Below are 24,114 nucleotides of genomic sequence, written 5' to 3' on the forward strand. Positions count from 1 at the left end.
ACTAAAGTAGTCATTTTTATACCCCAGGTTTATCCAAGAAGTTAGGTCAGAGGAAGGTCCCAGCCTTATCTAAAACTCCCCAGGGAAATGCTTCTAGATAAATAAATTCCCTCTATGCTGCACCTATATAGTCCATGAATGTTAACTGAACTTTAGCAAACAGAAGGGCAAGCAGTTCTGCCCAAATATTACCTATACCCAAATTTGGCTGCCTTCATCTGCTCAGTCATTCCTGTCCTTACATACTGAAGTTCATCACATGCAACAGCCTAACGTTTAAGGTCATTTTTTAAAGGTCCACAATAATGACAAACACAGATCCTACACATATGGCTTAAATTTGTTAATAAAAATCCATCCAGCCAGTGGGGTTCAGCGGTTGAGCATCGACCCAGGAACCAAGAGGTCACCAGTTCAATTCCCAGTCAAGGCACATGCCCAGGTTGCGGACTCGACCCCCCATGGGGGCCATGCAAGAAGCAGCTGATCAATGATGTCCCTCTTTCATAGATATTTCTATCTCTATATTCCTCTCCCTTCCTCTCTCTCTCTAAAAATCAGTTAAAACATATTTATTATTATTATTTTTCATCCTCATCAAAGGATATTTTTCCATTGATTTTTAGGGAGAGTAGAAGAGAGAGGGAAAGACAGAGAGAAACATCAATGTGAGAGAAACACATTGATGGGTTACCTCCTGCAAGAGCCCTGACCAGGGCCAGGCTGGGAAGGAGCCTGCAACCAAGTACGTGCCCTTGACTGGAATTGAACCTGGGGCCCTTTGGTCCACAGGCTGATGCTCCATCCACTGAGCCAAACCAACTAGGGCCAATTAAAGCATATTTTAATAATAATAATAATCTAGTTTGGATTTTAAAAGTACAAAAGTGCAGTGAAAAGTAAGCCTCTTGCCCCTTCCTCTCCCAGCTGCTACCTGGTTCTCTCCAGAAGCAGTCTCTTTTAAAATGGATCAAGTATCCTTCCTGAGATAGTCTATGGATAACAACTATAATGACATATGATTTTATAAGTAGTCTAACTGAATATCCTACCTCAAAAAGGCAGAAAACAGAGAGATAGGCAGAGGGAGGGAAGTGAGCATGGAAGAGATAGAGAATGCTGGAGTGCTATTTAGCAGTTACTATTTCCTGGCACCACTGCTTTGGTCTGTTTCTATGGTTGCATTTGGGGCTTCAATTTAAGTAAGTCTTCATTTTTAAAGATGCATTTTTGTCTAACGAACTAAATGTCAAAAGGTGAACACTGAAATGGGAGGAAAGGTGCCTACCACAGTTGTTCGAAGCCTGCTAGCCCAAAAACATTAACACGTTAAGCGCCCAGTCACCAGTGCCTGACACTATACTTTCCATCTGGAAGAGAAAACAAGCTGGGCGCTTAACATGTTAAGAATGTATAGCTAGTATCTATAATCCTTGGAGATGAATCCATTTAAATATAAAGAAAAATAAATAAGCCCTAACCAGTTTGGCTCAGTGGATAGAGCGTCAGCCTGCAGACTCAAGGGTCCCGGGTTCGATTCCGGTCAAAGGCATATGCCTGGGTTGAGGGCTCAGTTCCCTGTAGGGGACTTGTAAGAGGCAACTGATCAATGATTCTCATCATTGATGTTTCTGTCTCTCACTCTTCCTTCCTCTCTAAAATAATATATATATAATTTTCTAATGCATGGCCTCATCCTTTTGCGACAGCATAGATGGACCTGGAGAGCATTATGTTAAGTGAACTAAGCCAAGTACCATATGATGTCTCTCAAAATTAATCTAATGAACAAAATGAACTAACAGGCAAAATAGTGACAAACTCATAGAGACCAGGCTAACAGCTGTCGGGAGTGGGGGCTGGGTGTGGGGAGTGGAGAGATTGAGCAAAACAGAAAAGACAAAAATCTCGGACAACAGTGTAGTGATTGCAGGGGGTGGGGGCAGGGAGGTGAAGGAGGGCATAGGGGGCAGAAATGGTGATGGACAAAGACTTGACTTGGGGTGGTGAACACACAATACAATGTAGAGATTATGTGTTGTAGAATTGTGCACCTGAAATCTATATAATTTTGTAAGCAAGTGTAACACCAAAAAGTTCAATAAAAAGAAAAAAAATGCATGGCTTCACTTGCAATAAAAGAACATGCAAATTAGAAAAACCTGAAGGTATTACAATATTCCTTCCAGAGAAGAAAAAGGGAGTTAAATGATAAAAATCCAGTGTTGGCCAGAATGTAGGGAAAGAATTACATTTGAACTCTACAGTGCTGATAGTTTCACGAATTTGACCTTTCTGAAAAGCTATCTAATAATCGTAAGACAAGCTATGGCTCTATCGGTACTTTTAGGCCTGGTAACTCCACTTTGGGGAATGCGGTCCAAAGGAATAATACAAAAGGAGCCTTAGCTGGTTTGGCTCAGTAGATAGAGCATTGGCCTGCAACAAATAAAGTCCATCAATCTTTAAAAAAATACAAAAGGAAAATTGTACAAAGGAATCTGTATAAAAATGTTCATAGGAGTACTATTAATTATGATGAAAAATTAAAACAATCCAAGTGAGGAATCGGTATGGTGTATTGATAATAGGGAAGAATACTATACAGTCACTGAACATGAAAAGGATAGTGAAAGTATTAACACGTAGAAATGCACATATGAAATAAGTAAAATCATCTCACAAAATAAGATATACACTCTGATAACAATATTTATGATTTAGTAATCATATGGTATACTAATAAAAATCCAAAGAACTTAAACATTTATTTTTTAAAAATATATTTTTTTATTGTTGATAGTATTACAGATGTCTCCTATTTTCTCCCAAACTTAGAGATTTAAATTAATAATCATCCAGATTTTTTTTGGCTGTTGTTAGCTGCTTGCTAATAAATGCCTTTATCTTGAAGAAACATCATCATAATCATCCACATCATTCCTAAAGCCAATTCTAACCATTCCTAAAGTGCATGGAATGATATCAAATGCCTCAGCTTATGAGACATGAGAAAAAAAAGCACTAGTTCAGACGTTTTCAGTGGCTTCTTTGAAGAGGCTAGGTCATCTTCAATCATCCCCAAAGTACTCTTCTCAATTCTATGCTGGCAAAAGGTAACCAAATTTCTGACTGATGTTCATTATAGAGAATATATTAATCTTAAAATAAATATACAATTACAACAGCTATATATCTTTGTGACAAGCATACACTTCCAAGTAACTTAATTAATGTGTCATATGGTTTTGTCCCAGGACCTGGCACATAATTTCAGTGTTTTTAATGATTCATCTAGGGACCAATATGTCTTTGATGACATACTATTGGTCATAATTTATAGAATACCAAATGCTTATCACAAATGTAATTGCTGATTATTTCCTACTGAAAAAAAAATATGACCTGCTCTTATCTATTTTGTGACATAGTTTCTAACAACACTTACAGACATCAGGGTAAACTTCTTTAGTAAAAGAAGAGTGCTAGGTTAAATCCTTCTAGGGAAAATAATCACACCCAAAATTATGTCTTCTAAGTTTACATTTTCAGATACAATAAAAGACATGGGGAAATATTTAACTTTATTCTTTAGCCATAACATTACATTGTGGAGCACTGTATACTTCATTAGAATGCCATTTAGACCCGTGGTCGGCAAACTGTGGCTTGCGAGCCACATGCAGCTCTTTGGCCCCTTGAGTGTGGCTCTTCCTAAGCCTTAGGAGTACCCTAATTAAGTTAATAACAATGTACCTACCTATATAGTTTAAGTTTAAAAAATTTGGCTCTCAAAAGAAATTTCAATCGTTGTACTGTTGATATTTGGCTCTGTTGACTAATGAGTTTGCCGACCACTAATTTAGACTATTAACCAGGTTAATTCCTTTAAAAGAGCTTTCAAAACATGTTTACAGAAGGGATGCCCTATACCCAATAAGGATTATTTCCAATTTAGGATTCAGTGAGTCCATAAAGTTCCAAGACAGATACTTATTAGATATATATCTCAATAGGTTAAAAGAAGAGAAAAAAAAAGGACAGACTAGAGCGTTAATTAGGCCACATAAAAGAAATATTGATATTCCAAGAACTAAAAAGCATTATTTTGTTCAATAATATTTTTTTTCTTGATTTCAGAGAGGAACAGAGAGATAGAAGCATCAATGATGAGAATCATTGATTGGCTGCCTCCTGCATGCCCCCTAACGGCTTCCTGCATGCCCCCTACAAGGGATTGAGCCACAACCTGGGCTTCTGCCTTGACTGGAATCAAACCGTAACCTCCTGGTTCATAAGTCAATGCTCAACCACTGAGCTATACTGGCTAGACTTAAAAAGCATTCTTAACAGAGCACTTCATTCAACGAGCCTATTCAGCTTGGAGGAATTTTTCCACCAATGAATTCCAACAGTCTTCTGTGAAGTGAACCCAGGAAAGGAACAAGTAAGCATTTGCTGTTCCCAAAGATCAACTAAAACCGTTGGCTAGCTGGTTGTTTCAAGCTGGGCCTAGTGCAGGGTGTATATGTGCCTCTCAGATCTCTAATTGCAGGGAACATAAGTGACTTATGGCCACAGCTGCTGAGCTCTGAAATCCAACACTACAGCAGCTGAAATACACTATCACTGCATCTTCACCAAGGCCACATTTCCCACGGGCTGCTCTCAGCCAATATCTGAATGTGGCATAGATATTAAGAAAGGCCATTCCTATGAGACACATAATTCCCCTAACAGGCAACTTTGGGTCAGAGATGCTGTCAGGGAAGAACCCCAATCTCACAAAAAATAGCAGAGTAGACTTGACACTACTTCACAGGTGTAGAAAATAGTAAGACTTAATGAGTTAGAACAAGACAGTTTATTACAACACAGCAAAGAGCATGAGTGTGAGTAGTTTTGCCAGTTTCCCTGTCCCCCAAGTCCCCCATAGCCATGCAACAAGTTCGGAAGGATGCTACCCATACAGTGGGATGTATCACACAGCTGAGGAATCTGGGGTCAAGGGCCTGGACTTTTTGATCAATGAGCAATCAAGCCAGTGCCCCTCCCCTAGGAAGTGAGCCGTTAAATGTTAGTCACACTGTGGTTACCTTGCCCTACAGAAATAGTTCAGTAACAGGAGACAGATAAGCCCTGCTTTAAAGACCCTGACCAAGAATGTGCAGGGATGCTCAGGGTCCATGGTGGGATGTCTCCCCCAACGGACACATTTGCTTTGCCAAAATATTCTTGGAACTGTACCACATAGTCTAAGACTCTTCCTATCTATTCTTTTTTTCCCCCTCCTCTCCTCCACAGGGAATAAACTTTCATCTAGTCTGACAGATCTCCCTGACTCCTCTGGCTCCCTCCCCACTTTCCCTCACAGCTGTTTTCCCTAATAAATCTCTTATGTTTAATCCCATCTTGGCATCTACTTCTTGGAGGACCCAAACTAACACAAATGGTGCCAGTGGTGGACCAAAAAACCAGACTGTGATGAGGTGGGGATCTGGGACTGCTTCAGTCATTGCCTGGTGGGCAAAATGGACACTGTCCTGAGGGGTGTGTGGGACATGGATAGTCCCAGGCATAGGGTTACAGTCCAACTGCTAAAGATTTCTCTGGAGATGACCTGGGAAAAGTGAAAATGGCCTTGCAGAAGTGGTGATTCAAACTTTCGAAAAATATGAAAGGAATAAGATCTACAGAGACAGTGGAGATGGCTGGACACTGCCCTACAATGGGGTAATGAGAAATGGATGACAGTTAATAAGTAGCTAACAACTAAGTGTGAGAGCCAGTGGGTTTCTGTGGTGTTTACAAAGAGGCCCTTTGTGGTACAGCAGACACGGCTGAGCAACAATGAGAGAACATAATAGAGTTTCAAAACTCCAGGGAAGCACTCAATATTTAAAAGGTTGCAGGTCTGCTTTGCTGAAGTCAGGACAACAGGATTTCATGTGGTTGGAAAATCCTGGGACCCTGAAACATGGGGTGGGAACATCTGGCCACTCTTCTCTAGTAAGAGCTAGCACTTGCCCTGTGTTGGTAGATGCTGCAGAAACCGCTTCTCCCTCTGATGCTCCTCCCTCTCATTAACTAAGCTGATAACTAGGGTTAAATCCCAGCGTAGCATCGCTGGGGAAGCGCCTGGGCCTAATAAAGAAGAGTATATCCTGAAGAGCTGCAACAATTAGCTGGCAGGTATTGCCGGGAGCCAAGGAAACACTGGGTTTGGATTTTGAGGGTGCTATATTAAGAGGGCCAAGAAAGTGAGACTTCATAGACTTAGGAGCACTTTCTTCGAACAGAGGATTAATGCCCTGGCAACAACCAGAGGGGGTGAGAAATCTCTACCAAGGTGGCCCTTAAAGGCCCAGAGAAAATCATGGCCACCACTGAACAAAGTAGAAATACCTGAGTTTTCCTTACAAATGGCCAAAAAAGAAGATGAAAAAAAAAAGGAATGAAAAGGCAGAAGGAAGTGGGCATAATAGAGTGGATAATTATGAGGTTGAAAAGTGCACCAGAGCATCCTGTTCCACAGGAGGACCCAGAGGACACACTATTCACCAACTCGATCAGGAAGGCACTGGTGAAAGGGGCACCAGCATCACTACATCCAGAAGTGTCCTCCTCTGCAGGCTAGGGATGGCAGTAAGAGACCATCACAGAGCTGGGACCCCATAGTAATGGACACTAGGTAGAGGTGCTTATTCACCAGAAGCCAGGAGACCACAAATACCAAAATGAACCATGTCTGAAGGACTTCCAAGGGGGTTTTACCCACAGGGAGTTGTGGAGAGGGCAAGTGGGCCGTGGTACCCTTAGGAACAATACAGACATACAGCCAACAAGCTGAAAAAGACATGAGCAGAGGAGCAAGGGGTTGAGGAAGGCTTTCCCAATAAAAAGTCCTAATTCCTTGCTCAATATCCAGACTTCATCCCATTTCAAGATCTGGAAGATATAGCTGGGTCCCTAGGAGGAAGGGCACTGAAGTAGGTGATGATTTCCCTAGTGCTTCTCCCAAAAGGACCTATAGCCACTCACTTGGCTATGTATACACTGGAGAAAAAACAGCCAGACATTTGAGGCACACTGGACTCAAAATCAAAGTTGCCATTGATACCAGAGACCCAAAGCATCATCATGGCCCTTGTTAGACTAGGGGCTTTGAGGGCTGAATAACTGAAGTTCTGGCTAAAATAGGTCTCACAGTGGCCCTGCAGGCCTAACCAGTGGTTATTTCCCAGTCCTTAAGTGTGTAACTGGAATTGAGCTGACAGTTGAGAGTAACTACCAAATGGGTTCTTGTCATACAGCGGGGGTGGGAAACATCCAGCCCCTGGGCCATATAAGGCCCATGAAATAATTTGGTCTGGCCCTGCCAAGGCATTAATGGTGAGTTAATTAAATGTTTGACCAGATATAGCAGGATAATTTTTAGGTTGATAATTTTGCATGGCCTGTGAATAATCTTAAGTATCCAAATGGCCCTTGGCAGAAATAAAGGTTCCCCACCCCTAGCCTATAGGTTAAGAGCTGTCACAATGAGGAAAGCCAAGTGGAAACCTCTAAAATTGCCCCCCTATCACCATCAATGAGAGTAAATTGTGATGGTTACTTTCTGGTGTCAAGTTGGCTTAGGCCGGGGGTTCTCAACCTGTGGGTCACGACCCCTTTGGGAGTCGAACAACCCTTTCACAGGGGTCGCCTAAGACCATCAGAAAACACATATATAATGACATATTGTTTTTGTGATTAATCACTATGCTTTAATTATGTTCAATTTGTAACAATGAAAATACATCCTGCATATCAGATATTTACATTATGATTCATAACAGTAGCAAAAGTACAGTTATGAAGTAGCAACGAAAATAATTTTATGGTTGGGGGGGTCACCACAACATGAGGAACTGTATTAAAGGGTTGCGGCATTAGGAAGGTTGAGAACCACTGGCTATAGCATCCAATTAGTCAATCAAACACTAACTCAGGTGTTGTTGTGAAGGTATTTTGTAGATTAACATCTACGATCAGTTGATTTTAAGTAAAGTAGATTAGCCTGGATAATTTGGGTGGGCCTCATCCAATCAGTCAAAGGCCTTAACAGCACAATTGAGATTTCCTTGCAGTGTCAGCTCCTGCCCATGAGTTTCCAGCCTGCCTTATAAATATCAGATTTGCCTCACCAATCCCTACAATTGCATAAGATCTATTCTTTGCTATCCTATATAATAAAAGGCTAATATGCAAATTGACACACACTGACCACCAAGGGGCAGATGCTCAATGCAGGAGCTGCCCCCTGGTGGTCAGTGCACTCCCACAGGGGAAACGCCACTCAACCAGAAGTCAGGCTCATGGCTGGTGAGCACAGGGGCAGTGGCAGGAGCCTCTCCCGCCTCCACTGCAAGTGGGTATTAAGGAGCAAAGGATCCTGGACTGCAAGAGGGCTCAGGCCTGGCTGAGGGACACCCCCCGGCTTGGTGCACGGATTTCATGCACTAGGCTTCTAGTATATAAATAACATCCCAGGGGATATGGAGCAGATCAGTGCCACTACTGAAAACTTATTTGGGAGTTCCTATATGACCAGATTAAGGAGAGATCAGCTTCAGCTTGGTTTACAGATGGGTCAGCTCAGTTTGTGAGTGCAAAGTGAAGATGGATAGTATCTGCATTATAGCCACATTCAGGGGTGAAGAAAATTTTTCCAATGAACAGAAACACAAGCAGTGCATTTGACTTGGTTTAGAAGTGGTCTGACATGAGACTATTGAATATATAGATTCCTGGGCAGTAGTGAATGGCCTGGCAGTCTATTTAGCCTGGAAGGAAAAGGGCTGGAAGATTAGAGACAAAGAGGTCTGGTGTAAAGGCTGTGGACTGACATGTGTGGAGATTTCTGCATCAAACGCTAACACCTATTAGAGAGCATCCACCATGGAAGATGCTCTAAGCCACCAAGCAGACAAAATGATTCAGGCAGATGAATGGACCTTCATTAATTGCTACCAAACAAGTGGCACAATGGACACACAAGCGAAGTGGTCACATGGCTGATGAAGGTCCTGCTTAACAAGGCTGATCTAGTAGAATTCCTCTAACAGGTAATTTTGGCTCAAGGACACACCCCACTGGTCCTGCTAAAATGTTCTTAGAACTCCACAGCAGTACAGGACTTTTCCTACCCAACCTTCTCTCTTTCCTTCCCTCTTCTCCAGAGGTCACACCTACATCAGTCGGACAACTTTCCCAGACTCCTCCAGCTCCCTCTTCATTTTCCCTCTTGGACATTCCCCCCCACCCCCCAAAATCTCTTGCACATCTAATCTAGTAGCCAACTAACACACCAGGGAACCTAACTTAGTGCATTCACCATTAAAGCTCTAGTCTTGTTTTGTAGGATAGAAAATCAATTGTAATAATTCAGCAGGGGTGCTAAGATCCTGTGAACTAGTTCCTACCAACTCATAAATGACTGATTGCTAAAACAAAAAGACAACACTCTCAAAATGGGAAAGAACTGCCAAGTAGACCATATAGATATGCAATGAGTAGACAGTGTTCCCATCTCAGCAAGAGCAGCTCCTTGAAAAGCAGACTACACCTTGAAGTAGCCTGATATGTCTGGAGCATGGAAAGGGAGAAAGACAAGTACCATATGATTTCACTTATATGTGGAATATAATAAACAAAATAAACTAACAAAGTGGAGACAGACTCATGGATACAGAGAACAGACTGACAGCTGTTAGAGGGGAAGAGGTTGGGAGCTGGGTGAGAAGGGTGAAGGGATTAAGCAAAGAAAAAAAAAAGAAAGACTCATGGACACAGTCAATAGTACAATGATTTCCAGAGGGAAGGGAGGTCAGGGAAAGTAGAAAATAAAGGGGGATAAATGGTGATGGAAGTAGACTTGACTTGGGGTGGTAAACACACCATGCAATATACCAATGATGTATTGTAGAATTGTATACCTAAAACCTGTTTAATTTTACTAATCAATGTCACCTCTTTTAAAAAGAAAAGAGAGCTGGCTAACCAACCCAATGTCCACCTACTGAGGAAAGGATAAACAAAATGTGGTATATCCACACAATGGGATCCTATTCAGTCATGAAAAGGAATTCAGTACTTCTCTGCTATAACATGGAAGAACCTTGAAAACATAAGTGAATGATACCAGACACAAAAGGCCACATGTTGTATGACTCCATTTATATGAAATGTCCAGAATAGGTAAATTCATAGAAATGGAAAGCACACTGGTGGTTGCCAGGGACAAGGAGGAGGAAATGGGGAATAACAGCTTAATGGGTACAGGGTTTCATGGTAGGGTGATGAAAATGTTTTGGAACTAGATAACACTGTGAATATGCCACATTGTTCCCTTTAAAATGGTTACTTTTATGTTACGTGAATTTCACCTCAATAAAAATATATATACCTGGTATTTCCTCTTTCCTGGACATTTCATTAATTGGAGTCATAAAGTCAACCAAACTCCAGGCCAACGAACAGAACGCCATAATGACCGGTAAGACTGGCCACTATGATGCCCACTGCAGCCAGCAAACTGGCCCAATCTGGAGGTGGGGCCTCTGGCCAACCACCCACGACCCCCCCACCCCGTACCCCGATCAGCCTGCAGCCCCTCCCCCTAGCCAGCCCCCCCAGCCAGCTCCGCCCCTGATCACCCACACACACACCAATCAGGGGTGGGGCCCACCAGCCAATCGCCTGTGGCCCCTTCCCCCAGCTGGCCCAGCTGGCCAACCTCCTGCCATCTCCTCCTCCTGACAGGCCCAGCCCCAATTTGCTCCCATTGGGGCCAGGCTGGCCAGACCCCACCCATGCACGAATTCATGCACTGGGCCTCTAGTAAATAAATAAATTGCAAGGGAAAAATGCGGAGACATTTATCAACCAAAAAAAGCAAAAGATGTTTAAATTTTCAAAAGCAGGAAGGGGTGGGGCAGGAGCAAGCTGATGTTATGAATCATTATCACATTCACATCAAGCTGTCTAAACCTAGTGAAGCCATCCTTCTCTACTCTAGCACAGCCCAGCCGGTGTGGCTCAGTAGTTGAGTGTCGACCTCTGAACCAAGAGATCACAGTTGAATTCCTGGTCAGGGCACATCCCCAGGTTGCAGGCTTGATCCCTAGTGTGGGGCATGCAGGAGGCAGCCGATCAATGATTCTCTCGCATTATTGATATTTCTATCTGTCTATCCCCCTCCCTTCCTCTTTGAAATCTATAAAAATATATATTTTTAAAAGTTTTAAATCAGCCAAACTCCAGGACATTTGGCTGTTGAAATTACTGCACTCTCAATAACTCTAATACTCAAGGGATTAAAGAATGAAACCTCAGAGATTTTACATACAGAAACAATAAAGCATAATTGAATTTGACTGAATTTTAAAAATGTAGTTCATTTCTAATTCCACTGAGTAGCTGCCCAGGCTTCAGCTTCAGTGATGCCTGCGGTCATTGGGATTTGAGGGGTCCAGGTCTCGAGAGTGCCGGGCCTTCTTAGGTCTATGGGATTTATCTCGGCTCCTACTTCTACTTCTACTTCTACGGCTATGTCCCTCAGAATGCCCCTCGTGCCAGCCAGAATGTATGTCTGAGCTTCGACCTCTGTCCCTATCCCTGTTTTTTTCTTCTCTTTCTTCCCTCCTGCTTGAGGACTTGTGCTCGTACTTGGGCTTCTCCCTCTTCAGCTCCTGCTCATGGTCCTCTACTCCCCCGCGGCAGGTTGTCTTGACCTCAGGGGAGCTGGGGTGGTGCTTCCACACCTCCCTAGACTCTGGCTTCTGACCCCTCTCTGAGTTCTTGCTGCTGTGCTTTTTAGAGCCAGGGTCGTCCTTTTCCTTTATCATCTTGCTTCTAGGAGTTGAAGAGGAGGCTGGCTGCTCTGCCGGTTCCTCCTGATCAGTCTTCTCTTTGTCTTTCTTTCTTTTCTTTTTTTCCTTTTTGTCTGGAGGGAAAAAGGGGGTACAATCAATAAGAAAAGGGAAATCGCCTGGCCAACGTGGCTCAGTGGCTGAGCATTGACCTATGAACCAGGAGGTCATGGTTCGATTCCAGGTCAGGGTACATGCCCACGTTGCAGGCTCAATCCCCAGTAGGGGGTGTGCAGGAGGCAGCCGATCAATGATTCTCTCTCATTTATGTTTCTATCTTCCTCTCCCTTCCTCTCTGAAGTCAATAAAAATATATTTTAAAAAAAAGAAAAGAAAAGGGAAATGGAGGAGATGGGGGATATGCAAAAGGAAAGCATCCTTGGCAGTAGCATCAAGCAGTCAATCTATCCTTCCAGAAAAGTGCCTCTGGGAAGCCAAGTTGGATCTGTCACCCTTGATATGTCAAGTCACTGCATAAGGAAATTCCCACCCTTAATTACCTCTTAAAGATCCAAATACAGTCATTTTCTGAGATACTAGAGTTAGGACTTCAACATGCATTTTCAAGGTACACAGTGCAACCCATAACACTAGCTTTCTGATGATACCACCTCTCTTTTCCCAATTAAAGTAAGGTTCTCCACATCTCCCCCTCCCTCCACACATAAGAATTCATTATCAAGTCTCAGTGAATGCCCAATTCTATGCAGATCAAATACTAACACTACCCAGAATCTTCTCTTAGGTCATAACGCTTTACCTTTTTTGTGTTTTTTGGTGGGTTTGTCCTCTTCAGAGCCCTCAGATGAATTTGATGAGGGGGTGTGAGCCCCACAGCCCTTCTCCTGGAGCTCTTTGGTCACAATATCCATTTCTTCTGACTCCTTAGGAGTCCGATAGTTAGACACATGATCCACTCGGATAGTTCTTCCTTTAATCTAAGATAGACAGGCAATGTTTCAGCAAAGACATCACTCCTACCAAACTATTTGAACTCAGCTGCAGAGAACCATGGTTTGAACTATACCCATTACCTTCCTGCTAATTCTATTTCTGGAAAATCTCTAAAACAGACCTGCCCAACTGGTGTGTCATGCACATATACCTAGATATTAATTCGCTCAGCTCTCAGGACAGCCAGTGTGGCCTGGGGCAGCTGGACCCCATGGGGCAGTTGCACTAGGTAGCCTCCTCAGCTTACCCCAGGGTGCCATACAAATATCTTAATGTTTTACATGTGCTGTGAAGTGAAAAAGGCTGGGAAGTTCTGCCCACAAGCAGCAGAGAAAAGTGCATAATTTATATGCACACTGAATAACCTTCAATCTGTAACAATAATTTATAGTGAAATATACCATGGCAGCTAGAAGAAATTCCTGAAATCAAGCCCAATGCTACAGCTGCTTCCTTGACAAGCAATTAGAATGAGGCTCAGGCAGGCCAACAGTTGGGAGGGGGAGGAATCTAGAAAGATCATTGTGTTGTTTTATTTTGTTGTTTTTTCCTAGCTCTATTCAACCACTTGGTTATTTCATCCAGTCCTGAAAAGACCACTATCTTTTTTCTTAAGCCCTCACACTTTGTCCCACTCCCACCCTACCAGAACAACTGGCTCACACTAATACTTTCACTGAAGTCACTCTCACGGTGAGCAACAAAAACATTAACCCCTCACTTAAAACAAAAATATTCAGACAGATACAGACTTATTCTGTAGGCAGGGCCATCTGAAATTTGAAAAATATCTGGCTTTTATAATTCTAATACAAAAGCAGGTTTTTATTCTTATCTTTGGCCTAAGCAGCTTCTGTCATCTATCCTGTTCCCCATTTCAAAACATCTTTGAAAACATTCCTTTTATAGTGACTCCCTTTGACTGCTGGCTCTCTTAAAAATCAAGCGTGGAACCTTGTTCCACCCTGCCCTATAGTTTCCAACTGTTCAATTCCGGCACAATCAGTGACAAACTCTCCAAGTCAAGTGTCAACTGCCAGCCTGTGACAATGCTCGTTCAACTGCAATGCTTTTCCTAAATGAGCATAGGGGACCATGTGGTGCATAGGTATGCCTGACCTCAGCCCAATGTCTCACTTATAGGAGCTGGTATTAGAGGAAAGAAGGACAAAAAACTTCAGAATGAGTTACTTTTGTAGAATTTGTCATTAGATTTTTACCTAGAGAATATCCAGGGCCCAGTATTGATTGCTAAGTCAGTAGAGGCATATGACAGCTATGTCCTAGGTCATGCAGCCACGATAGAGCACCAAATCCCCTAACACAGGACAGCATGGAAGGGCAGTGTTTGTTAGTCTCTTTGTTTTCCAATACACCTGAGGTAAGAGTGCAGTGTGAGGAGAAAAACGTGAGAAAAAGAGGTTTGGGGTGGGGTTGGGGGGAGGCATGGTATCTATGCTCCTAGAGAGATAAGTTGCTATGAGATGGGAAAAAGGAATAGGATGGAAGGATCATGAGCCAATGGAATTATTTCCTGGGATCATTTGTTGGTCAGTATGTCCCCATACCTCTGCAACCCTGACAAAATACTCAGCTGACAAGACTGTCCTTGAGCCTGTGGAGATCAGATGTGTAATGAAATCAAACCCCTAGATCAGTGGTTCTCAACCTTCTGGCCCTTTAAATACAGTTCCTCATGTTGTGACCCAACCATAAAATTATTTTCGTTGCTACTTCATAACTGTAATGTTGCTACTGTTATGAATCATAGTGTAAATATCTGATATGCAGGATGGTCTTAGGCAACCCCTGTGAAAGGATTGTTGGACCGCCAAAGGGGTCGCGACCCACAGGTTGAGAACCGCTTCCCTAGATGGTAAAAGTCCAGCCAAATCCTGCTTAGTAAGCAAACTCACTTTTATCCCATTAAAATTGTCAACAGCCAGAATTGTGCTCCTCTGGTCTTCATAGCAGAGGAAACAGAATCCTTTGGATTTCCCAGTCTTCTTGTCCCGCACCAGATTAATGTTAACGATCTCCCCATATCTATTTATTTTATAAAAGAGTAAAACATATTAATTTAAATTGCAAAAATTTTCATATTGGATGACAAAATAAAATTCAAATAATATAATCTGTACAGGACACATATCTAGAACAAGATAGCATGGAAAGGGTAAAAGTTAGACAAGGATATAACAAGAACACCCAATTAAAAAGTGGGTGGTAATATTAAGATTGAATATGAATTCAAGGCCCCCAAAAAGGTTCTAATACATAATAAAAGTACAAGTCATGAAATTTTATGTGCAAATTGGCAAATCAAAAAATTTTAATTATGAAATTTCGAAATACAAAGAGAAACATAATGAACGTTATGAGAGATTTTAACATACCACTTTAAATTTATAACACAAAGTTGACAAAAAAAGGTCAGGAGAGTTAATATAATTGATATATAGTTACGTAACATAAATACAAGTAAACATGTAATTAATAAGTTAAATTGTTAACAAATATTAATGTCAGACTAGTAGATATAGAGATATATTTAAATCTTATAAAAAGATGACAATTTCTTCTCAAGAATCCTTGAAACATGTATTAAAATTCACTATAGCAGCCCTAGCTGGTTTGGCTCAGTGGATACAGCGTTGGCCTGCGAACTGAAGGGTCCCGGTTTTGATTCCAGTCAAGAGCACATGCCCAGGTTGTGGGCTTGATCCCCAGTGTGGGGGTGTGCAGGAGGCAGCCGATCAATGATTCTCTCTCATCATTGATGTTTCTATATCCCTTTCCCTTCCTGTCTGAAATCAATAAAAAATTATATTCTAAAAAAATTGACTATAGCATAGGTCTCAAAGTAAACTTAGAACTTGCAACCTACTCTCCTAGCTCCGTGGTCGACAAACTGCGGCTCATGAGCCACATGTGGCTTTTTGGCCCCTTGAGCGTGGCTCTTCCACAAAATACCACGTGCAGGCGCACATACAGTGCAATTGAAACTTCGTGGCCCATTGGCAGAAGTTGGTTTTCGGCCTGGGCGAATCTATTTTGAAGAAGTACTGTTGATATTTGGCTCTGTTGACTAATGAGTTTGCCGGCCACTGTCTAGCTAATTAATGAAAGAGGAAATGAAACAAAGTAAAGAAAAAGTCAATGACAGACTATTTAGAAAATTACAAAAATGAGAACAATATATACTAAAACGTATGGGATGTAGCTAAAACCAAGAAAGCAAATCTAAGGAAAGCAGATGAGAATTAATAAAACTCTACCTTACTCCTTATCCAAAGGTAAATTCCAGATAAGTTAAAGCATCACAAATTAAAAAATAAAGTCATAAAATTAAAATGGGAATTGATGGATACATTATATAACATGATCAAGTACATACATCTGGGCCCAGAATCTAGCATCTTACTTAATAGAAATTACCAGAGCCCTGGCCAGTATGACTCAGTTGATTGAGCATTGTCCCATGCACCAAAAGGTCATTGGTTTGATTCCCTGTCAGGGCACATGCCGGGGTTGTGGACTCAAACCCCAGTAGGGGGAGTGCAGGAGGCAGCTGATTGATGTTTCCCTTTCACATTTCCCTCTCCCCTCTCCCTTCTTCTCTCTGTAAAATCAATAAAAACCTCTTTTAAAAAATTAAACTAAGAATTTTAAAAAGAAATTAGAAGAGATGATTAAACTAAGATCAGGAATTATTTAACACTTTTTAACATTGTAGGTATTGGCCAATTAAATTAGCAGAAAATAGATATAAGAAATGAAAAAAAGAAGTAAAACTGTCTCTGTTTTAAGATTATATATAGTAATATATACAGAAAACCCAAGAGAATCAATGATAAACAATGATAACAAACTATAACAATTTAGTAAGGTAACAGGATATTAAGTTAACAAAAATAAATTATCCTTTCACATACAAGCAACATTCAGTTAGAAGATATATAATCAATGTATAAAGTCTTTTTAAAGAAAACTTTTTAAAACTCCTGAAATATACAAATATAGATTTAAACAAATATAAAGACATCACTTGTTCTTTGATAGGATGAGTCGACATCATAAAGATATCAAAATCTTCCCCAAAGTTAATATTGAAATCTAATGTAATCCCAATTTAAAATTCAAGTTGTGCTTTGTTTTGTTTTTCCCTTTGGAGCTAGGTAAGTTATTCTAAAGTCCTTGTGGAAAAATGAACATAATAGCTGGGAAAACCTTAAAAAAGGACAATAGTTAGGAGTAACTCTCCCAGATATTGAATACACTAAAAAGCTTTTATGATTAATTAGTGCTTTACTGCCACATGAAGAGACAGACAGACCAATAGAACAGAATAGAAAACCAAGAATGAAACTCATGTATATATGGAAAAATTATATATAAAGGTGACATCCCACTTTGCTGGGGAACATATGGGCATTTTTATAAATGTTGTTGGGACAATTAGATAGCCACTTGAAAAAAAACATGAAATTGGATCCTTATCTTACACTATATAACTATAGATGGATCAGAGATTTCAATGCATAAAATTGAAACCACACAAATACTAGATGAGAACACAGATGGCTGGGTAGGGAGAAATACTTTCTAATTTTGACTCATAATCCAGAAGCAATAAAAAAAAGACTGATAAATTTGGCCACATAGAATACTAGAGGGGGAGACTATAAAGTGACAGCATGAGGGAGATTTTGGAACTGTTCTTCATCCTAATTGTGGGGGTGATTACACAAATCTATAAATGTATTAAAATTCCTAAAAAGTCAATTTTACCATAATTTAAGCATTATTACAAATGAATGCATAAAATAATTTACAAATGAATGCATAAAAATAATAATTCTGCATAGCATAAAAATCACAATAAGTAAAGTCAAAAGACAAATGACAAACTAGGAGAAAATATTATTTGCAATTTATATCACAGATAAGGACCAGAAAGCTATTTTTTTCCTTTTGCTATAAAGAACATTATCAGGATAACTGGTGAAGCTGAATAAAGTCTTTAGATAATAATATTGTGTTGTTGTTGATTTCCTGAATTTGATCACTATACTGAGATTAAACAAGAGAATGTCCTTGTGTTCTGGGAAATACACATTGAAGAATTTAGGAATAAATGGGCATCATGTCTGCAACTGACTCTCAAATAGTTCAGAAAAAAATAATATGTATACGTGGAAAGAAATAACAATAAAGCAAATATGGTAAAATGCTAACATCTGGGAGCTCTGAGTAAAAGGGATAAAAGTATTCTTCATACTATTTTATAACTTTTAAGTTTTAAGCCTGAAATTCTTTCAAAAGAAAAAAGGAATACAGAAACTGGCTTGAAGGGACTCCTAACAGACCACATTGGAACAATTTGAATATCAAGATGCCCTGACCAGTTTGGCTCAGTGGATAGAGCATTGGCCTGTGGACTGAAAGGTCCCAGGTTCAACTCTGGTCAACGGCATGTTCCTTGGTTGCGGGTACACCCCAGTAAGGGGTGTGCAGGAGGCAGCTGATTGATGTTTCTAACTCTATATCCCTTTCCTTTCTTCTCTGTAAAAAAATCAATAAAATATATTAAAAAAAGAAATAATAATGATGGCAATGTAGTATAATACATCAAACTTTAAAAAAAATAAGTCCATAGTAATACAATACATGACAAAGTGTTATAATAAAGTTAATATCATTAATACATGAAGGGCTCTTATAAAATCAGTAAGGAAATGAGGAACAAACCAATAGAAAAAAAAAGGCAATGGATATGAATATACAATTGACAAAAAAAAAACAACAATAATGGTTTGTAAATCTATGAAAAAATGTACTCCTCACTGATGATGAAATAAAGGCAAAGTAAAATAATAATGAGAAGCCATATGGCAAATATTTTTAAGATAATGATTGCTGATTAGGAGTCAGAAAATGGGCATTCTAGTGAGAGTGGAAATTGCTATAACCTTTTCGGAGAGCAATATCCAATGTTTATAAAACATCTTAAAAATGCTAACATATGGATCCAATAATTTCACCAAGGAAACCATCAGGAATACATACAAAGATATAGATACCACAATGAACATAGCAGTATAATTTATAGCAGCAAATATTGGAAATTATGCCCAGCAATTTTAAAAAATGATAAAGAAGTACACCAAATTAACAGTTTTTCCTTAAAATACATTCTATTATCTTCTTTATACCTTTTTTCACCAAATGTTCTATAATGACTATACATCACCTTGATAATCAGAAAACGAACTATTTTTGAAAGCCACTGTTATCAATGACAAAGGCAATCTTCATGGAGGGAGCAATGTGTGTAGCCATAGCAGAGAATTAGAATAAATCCACACACTAGCTGATCAGCACTCAATGCAAATAAGACAAAAAACAGCTCCTAGATGAAACGCTGGAGCAGATAGAGGTACCATGAAGGGGTACATTATAGGCTGCACCTTCTGTGAACTTCCTGATGCTCAGAAGTTGGAGGAAGCAACCTCTATCCCTGCCATGGCCCTCTGCTGTATAGACTGCCCAGGCCCTCCACCATGGCCCTTTCACATGTATTGCCCAATGTCTTTCCCATGACCTTCTGCCCTGAATGCTGCCCAACAACTCAGGCAGGGCCTCCTGCCTATGGGGTGACCCCAACCATCCCCTCCCATGGCAATGTCTCTGCCAGGGTGTGCTGGCTATGTTTGCTTGCTATATCCTGTTTGCCATGGTCCTCTACCTATACATGCTATCCGACTTCTTTGCAATAGTCCTCTGCCCCTGATGGCTACACAACCCAGGGGCCATGGACCTCTGTTCCTGTGAGCTGCCAAGGCCCCCTGGCTCTAAGGACTATCTAATCACTCTGTGTAGCTCTGGGGTTGTACCCAGCCCCTCTCCTAAATCACTGCTGCCACTACCAGTGTGAGCTGCCAAGACCCTCTCCCACCCAGTGCTGTTGCGCTCATCTCATAGAACAAAGAATGTAAGGTTCTCCTATTCATTTGTGTTCCTCATCAGCCTTTGATTCTCAGCCTCTGGGTAAAGAGATAAGACTCTGCTCACCAACCTTACACTCATCTAGAAACAAAGAAAGCAAACTACTGCCTAAACCTTTTGCTTTTTTCCACCAATTCTGCTGTGCTTTGCCCTAATTCTATAAGGTCACACAGGTGTGAACCCAGAAGGGCCCTGTGATCATGAATTACCCCTAGTTTATAAGAGCCCAAGGAGATGGGCCAACATAGTATCTTCCTGGGAGTTGCAGTCTGTTCCACTGTAGGCCCACACTGAATGATCCTCAGTGAAAAAGCAGTAAAAACAGACCAGAATTCCCAAGAGAGCCTCCTAAAACATCCAACTTCTTGGAATTTTCCACACTGGGAGAGTACTAGAACCATGTCCTGAGATTGACCTAGACTAGAGTAGGAGCTCCAGCCCTCACCATGCAGGCCAGCCAGTCAGCCTAGAATGAAAACAAATGGCTTTTGTGATGCCACAAAAATACCTTATGGAAGCAAACTAGTCTAACAACCAAAAAGGCAGGACATGAAAGGGGACTTACTGTGAGAATACACAGATGATATCTCCTTCAGTCAGTTCATAGGGAAGTCCTCCTAGAAGAGAAAACCACATTTCAGTTCAACTACCATTTACCAAGTGTCTATTAATACCATGCACTAGGCCAGGCACTGAAGGTGCAAAAAAGAGTAAGCCACAAGGTCTGCCATCAGAGAACTCAGTCTGATGCAATGACAGAAGTGAATATAGACTGCAACAATAGTACAGAAAAAGGAGTGACTGAGTAGAAAGGTCAAAGTTGCCACTAACCAAACTAATCCTCCTCACACGTAAACTCTTATGGGAAAAGAAGATTGTTTCCAGAACAAAACTCTGCTTCCACAAACGTACCTTAAACTCATCTACTCCTTACAAACTCACCACTAAGATCCAAAATCAGTTTAAATATGCAAATATTAACTCCACCTCACATAGACCCTGGATTAGTCAATTGTTAAGCATTTCATAGAAAATAAATTCCCCTGCAAGTTTCCTTCCTCATCTATAAAGTGGGATATTAGTACTTACCTCACAGAACTATTATAAGAATTAAATAAAACAATGAATATAAAGTGTTTAGCACCATGACTGGTGCAATCACTTCTTTGAACAAACTGTCAAATTACTGGATATGACACAAAGTGAATAGAGAGATGGTAATATGAACATGAACAGAAGGCCAGAACTAATCAGGTGAGGAAAATGAATTCTGAAGGAAGGGGATTAGGGCAGGAAGGAATTAGCAGTAATATGGGATAGTGGCTAAGACCATGAGTTCTAGAATCCCATAGTTCTGGCTGTTCCACTTACTAGCTATGTGACCTTAAAAAGACCATTAACTTCTCAGTGCCTCAGTTTCCTCAGCTGTATAATGGGGAAAGGGGTGGTAATAATGATCTGAGACAGAGAAACACAAACACCATAAGATTTCACTTATATGTGGAATCTAAAAAACAAAAATGGAAAAAACAAAACAGAAACAGATTCATAGATACAGAGAACAGATTGATGGTTGCCAGAGGAAAGGGAGGTTAGTGGGGGATGGGTGAAAAAGTAAAGAGATTAAGAAGTACAAACTGGTAGTTACAAAATTGTCATGGGGGTGTGAAATACAGCATAGAAAATATAGCCAAGTCCTAGCTGGTTTGGCTCAGTGGACAGAGCATTGGCCTGTGGATCCTGGGTTCAATTCTGGTCAAGGGCACATGCCTGGGTTTCAGGCTGGATGCCCAGGTTTCAGGCTCGATCCCCAGTAGATGGTGTGCAGGAAGCAGCAAATCAGTGATTCTCACCTTTGATGTTTCTATCTCTCTCTCCCTCTCCCTTCCTCTCTGAAATCAATAAAAATATATTTTTTAAAAAAGAGAGACTATAGCCAATAATATTGTCATAAGTAAGTACAGTGTCTGATGGGTTCCAGACTTAATAGGGCGATCCCTTTGTAAGTTATTATAAATGTCTAATCACTATGTGTACACCTAAAACGGATACAATATTGTATGGCAAATGTAATTGAAAAAAATATATACAAATAGTGACAACGGTCTGAGAAAGTGGCAAGACTCTTAGTACAATGAATGGCAAAAGGTAACAGCACTGAGTTGCAGGGAGAGCAAACTAGACAGGGGAGAAAAGAAATATGGAAAACAGATTTATGGGCAGACAACAGAAAGAAATAAAATTGGGTGATGAATGTCGGGATGTATGAAGGGAGGAAAAGCTGACATGTTAGGAAAGCAGGGCAGTAGAGACTGAGGAGCACTGCTGGAGAAAGATGGGAACCTCACCCAGGAAGATCCAGGCGCTGTCTTTGTACTCGGAATGCCAGGACACTGTATCCGCCACCCCAAGCTGGACCTCACGCTCATTCAGCTCATTGATCAGCTTCACTTTCGTTAAAGGGCTGCACAGGGGGGTGGAAGAGTAGACAAGTAAGTGCGGCCTGATCCGGGACTAGTTTTCTAGAATTCGAGCCGCTCCCGCACCTAGGCCGGGCAGACCACCCCAGCCGGGTAGGTCACCCCCGCGCCCGCGGCCCGCCCCCAACCGATCCCCATTTTCCCCCCTTCTCAGAAAGAAGCTGAAGTCTTACTTCATCTCCGCGGTTTCGCGCTCAGCACAGACGCACCCACTACGGGACAGGCTCCAGGGCGCATGTGCGGCTCTGGCACCACCCGCCCACAGGGCTAGGTGGAGTTCCGCTCCTCCAGACTAGCTCCGCCTCACGGAGGCTCAGCGCCTGCGTACTAATGCAGGAAGCGACTTTATTCTTCGGATTGGACGACACCTAACAGTGTTTGGGTTAACTAAAAATGTTTGCTGAATGAAGACTTGAAAAGGTGCCAGCTGTAAAGACTGTAGCCCCAGCCTTAGTTAGTTGCAGTGCAAATCCCCACTGGGGGCTAGGGCGCGCGCGCGCGCACGGACACATACACATCAACACATCAAAGCATCCCTGTTCAGGAGTTAGAGCAGAAAAGTAATGCAGATATGTGAGAGGGTAAATCTCTTTTGTCCCTCAATTCCAATGCATAGATAACTGACCAGTCGGCCTCTATAGGCGTACTTGAATACCCAGTTTTGTGTGAGAGCTGCTATACTCACCCTTTTCCTTAGTCTCTCTCCTACTTAAGCAGAAGGCAGAAGTTAATATTGTTAAATTAATACCTAATACTTAAGCAGATAATGCTAGGTTACGTGCTAAGTAATTTGCATGTATTGACCCCTCCATCCTCAAAATAACCCCATAAAGTCTGTAGTTACCATCCCTATTTTATAGAAGAAGAAACTGAGGTTTGATGAAATTCATTAGCATGAAAGGTACTCTGCCTCTACCCATGGGTTCTGGTTGACTTAATCAGTCCTTACTGGACATCTATATTTGTCCTGTACAGCAAATCTGTAGAAGGAGGGTAAGGTTGGATTCTCTGTCCTCAAGGAGCTAATAATATTCTAGAGGAGATAAGATATATTTACTTTATAAATTTCATATTAGAAGTAATCAGGAACCCATAAAAGAGATAGTGGCAAATAATGTGTGATTTAAGCCATATTGAAGATTTGAATCCATCTTGCATGTGTCCACATCAATATCTTGTCTCAAACCATAAATGGTCTAAAAGTGAAGGTCCAGAGCTGTGTAGTTCTGTGCAGACTTAGCTCTAAACCTTTCATAAAAGCACTTCGATAATTACAGTGCTGATGACAACTGTACCCTCAGTGGCTCACCATGTTAACTCAATGTCCTGCCAAGAAGCAGAACAGAGGCCTCATTCATTCTCTGCCTTTCCCCCACTCTAAACCAGCTATTCATTAACTTTTTAGAATTATGTTGGCAATGAAAGCTAAACAGTGACAGATTGCATATGGGTTTTATCTACTCATAGAAATCTTGGGTTGCTTAGTTGTATGGTTGAAGTAGCCCCTGCAGATTCAGCATTATCTAGTTGGATTCTTTAACCCAGCTGTGCCGTTGTCATCACAGTTCAAAAGGAAGCCGAAGCAAAAAGAGAAGAGTAAGACCAATTAAAAGGGAGGACAATTTAGGTTGAGCAGAACATGAGAAGACTGCTACTATCCAGTTGGTGGGTTCAGCAGAGATTTTCTGAAGCTAGGAGAGCTGAAAACTGTCCCAGTTTGCCTGGAACATCTCAGTGAATGTGCTTGGAATTGTTAGGAA

At 41.1% G+C, this 24,114-nt stretch overlaps 1 protein-coding gene across 1 annotated transcript; it reads right to left on the reverse strand.

Moving 5' to 3' along the window:
- Positions 1–10,903: 10,903 nt before the first annotated feature.
- On the reverse strand, positions 10,904–22,650 carry RBMX2 (RNA binding motif protein X-linked 2). The gene is made up of 6 exons (XM_036305937.1): positions 22,528–22,650; positions 22,223–22,338; positions 20,440–20,491; positions 14,783–14,912; positions 12,673–12,850; positions 10,904–11,986 (listed from the first exon to the last, which is right to left on the reverse strand). Exons 1-6 carry the CDS (start codon positions 22,530–22,532, stop codon positions 11,478–11,480), a joined length of 990 nt encoding a protein of 329 aa, XP_036161830.1. The 5' UTR covers positions 22,533–22,650; the 3' UTR covers positions 10,904–11,477.
- Positions 22,651–24,114: the final 1,464 nt, after the last annotated feature.

Source organism: Myotis myotis, unplaced genomic scaffold (assembly GCF_014108235.1).
Source record: "Myotis myotis isolate mMyoMyo1 unplaced genomic scaffold, mMyoMyo1.p scaffold_m19_p_4, whole genome shotgun sequence".
In the NCBI taxonomy this organism is placed as follows: Eukaryota; Metazoa; Chordata; class Mammalia; order Chiroptera; family Vespertilionidae; genus Myotis; species Myotis myotis.

Coding starts and splice junctions, on each gene's coding strand:
- RBMX2 (XM_036305937.1), bottom strand. Junction 14,913..20,439: donor ATCATCTGTGTATTCTCACA/GTAAGTCCCCTT, acceptor TAAAATAAATAG/ATATGGGGAGATCGTTAACA. Junction 12,851..14,782: donor ACAATTTTAATGGGATAAAA/GTGAGTTTGCTT, acceptor TGTCTATCTTAG/ATTAAAGGAAGAACTATCCG.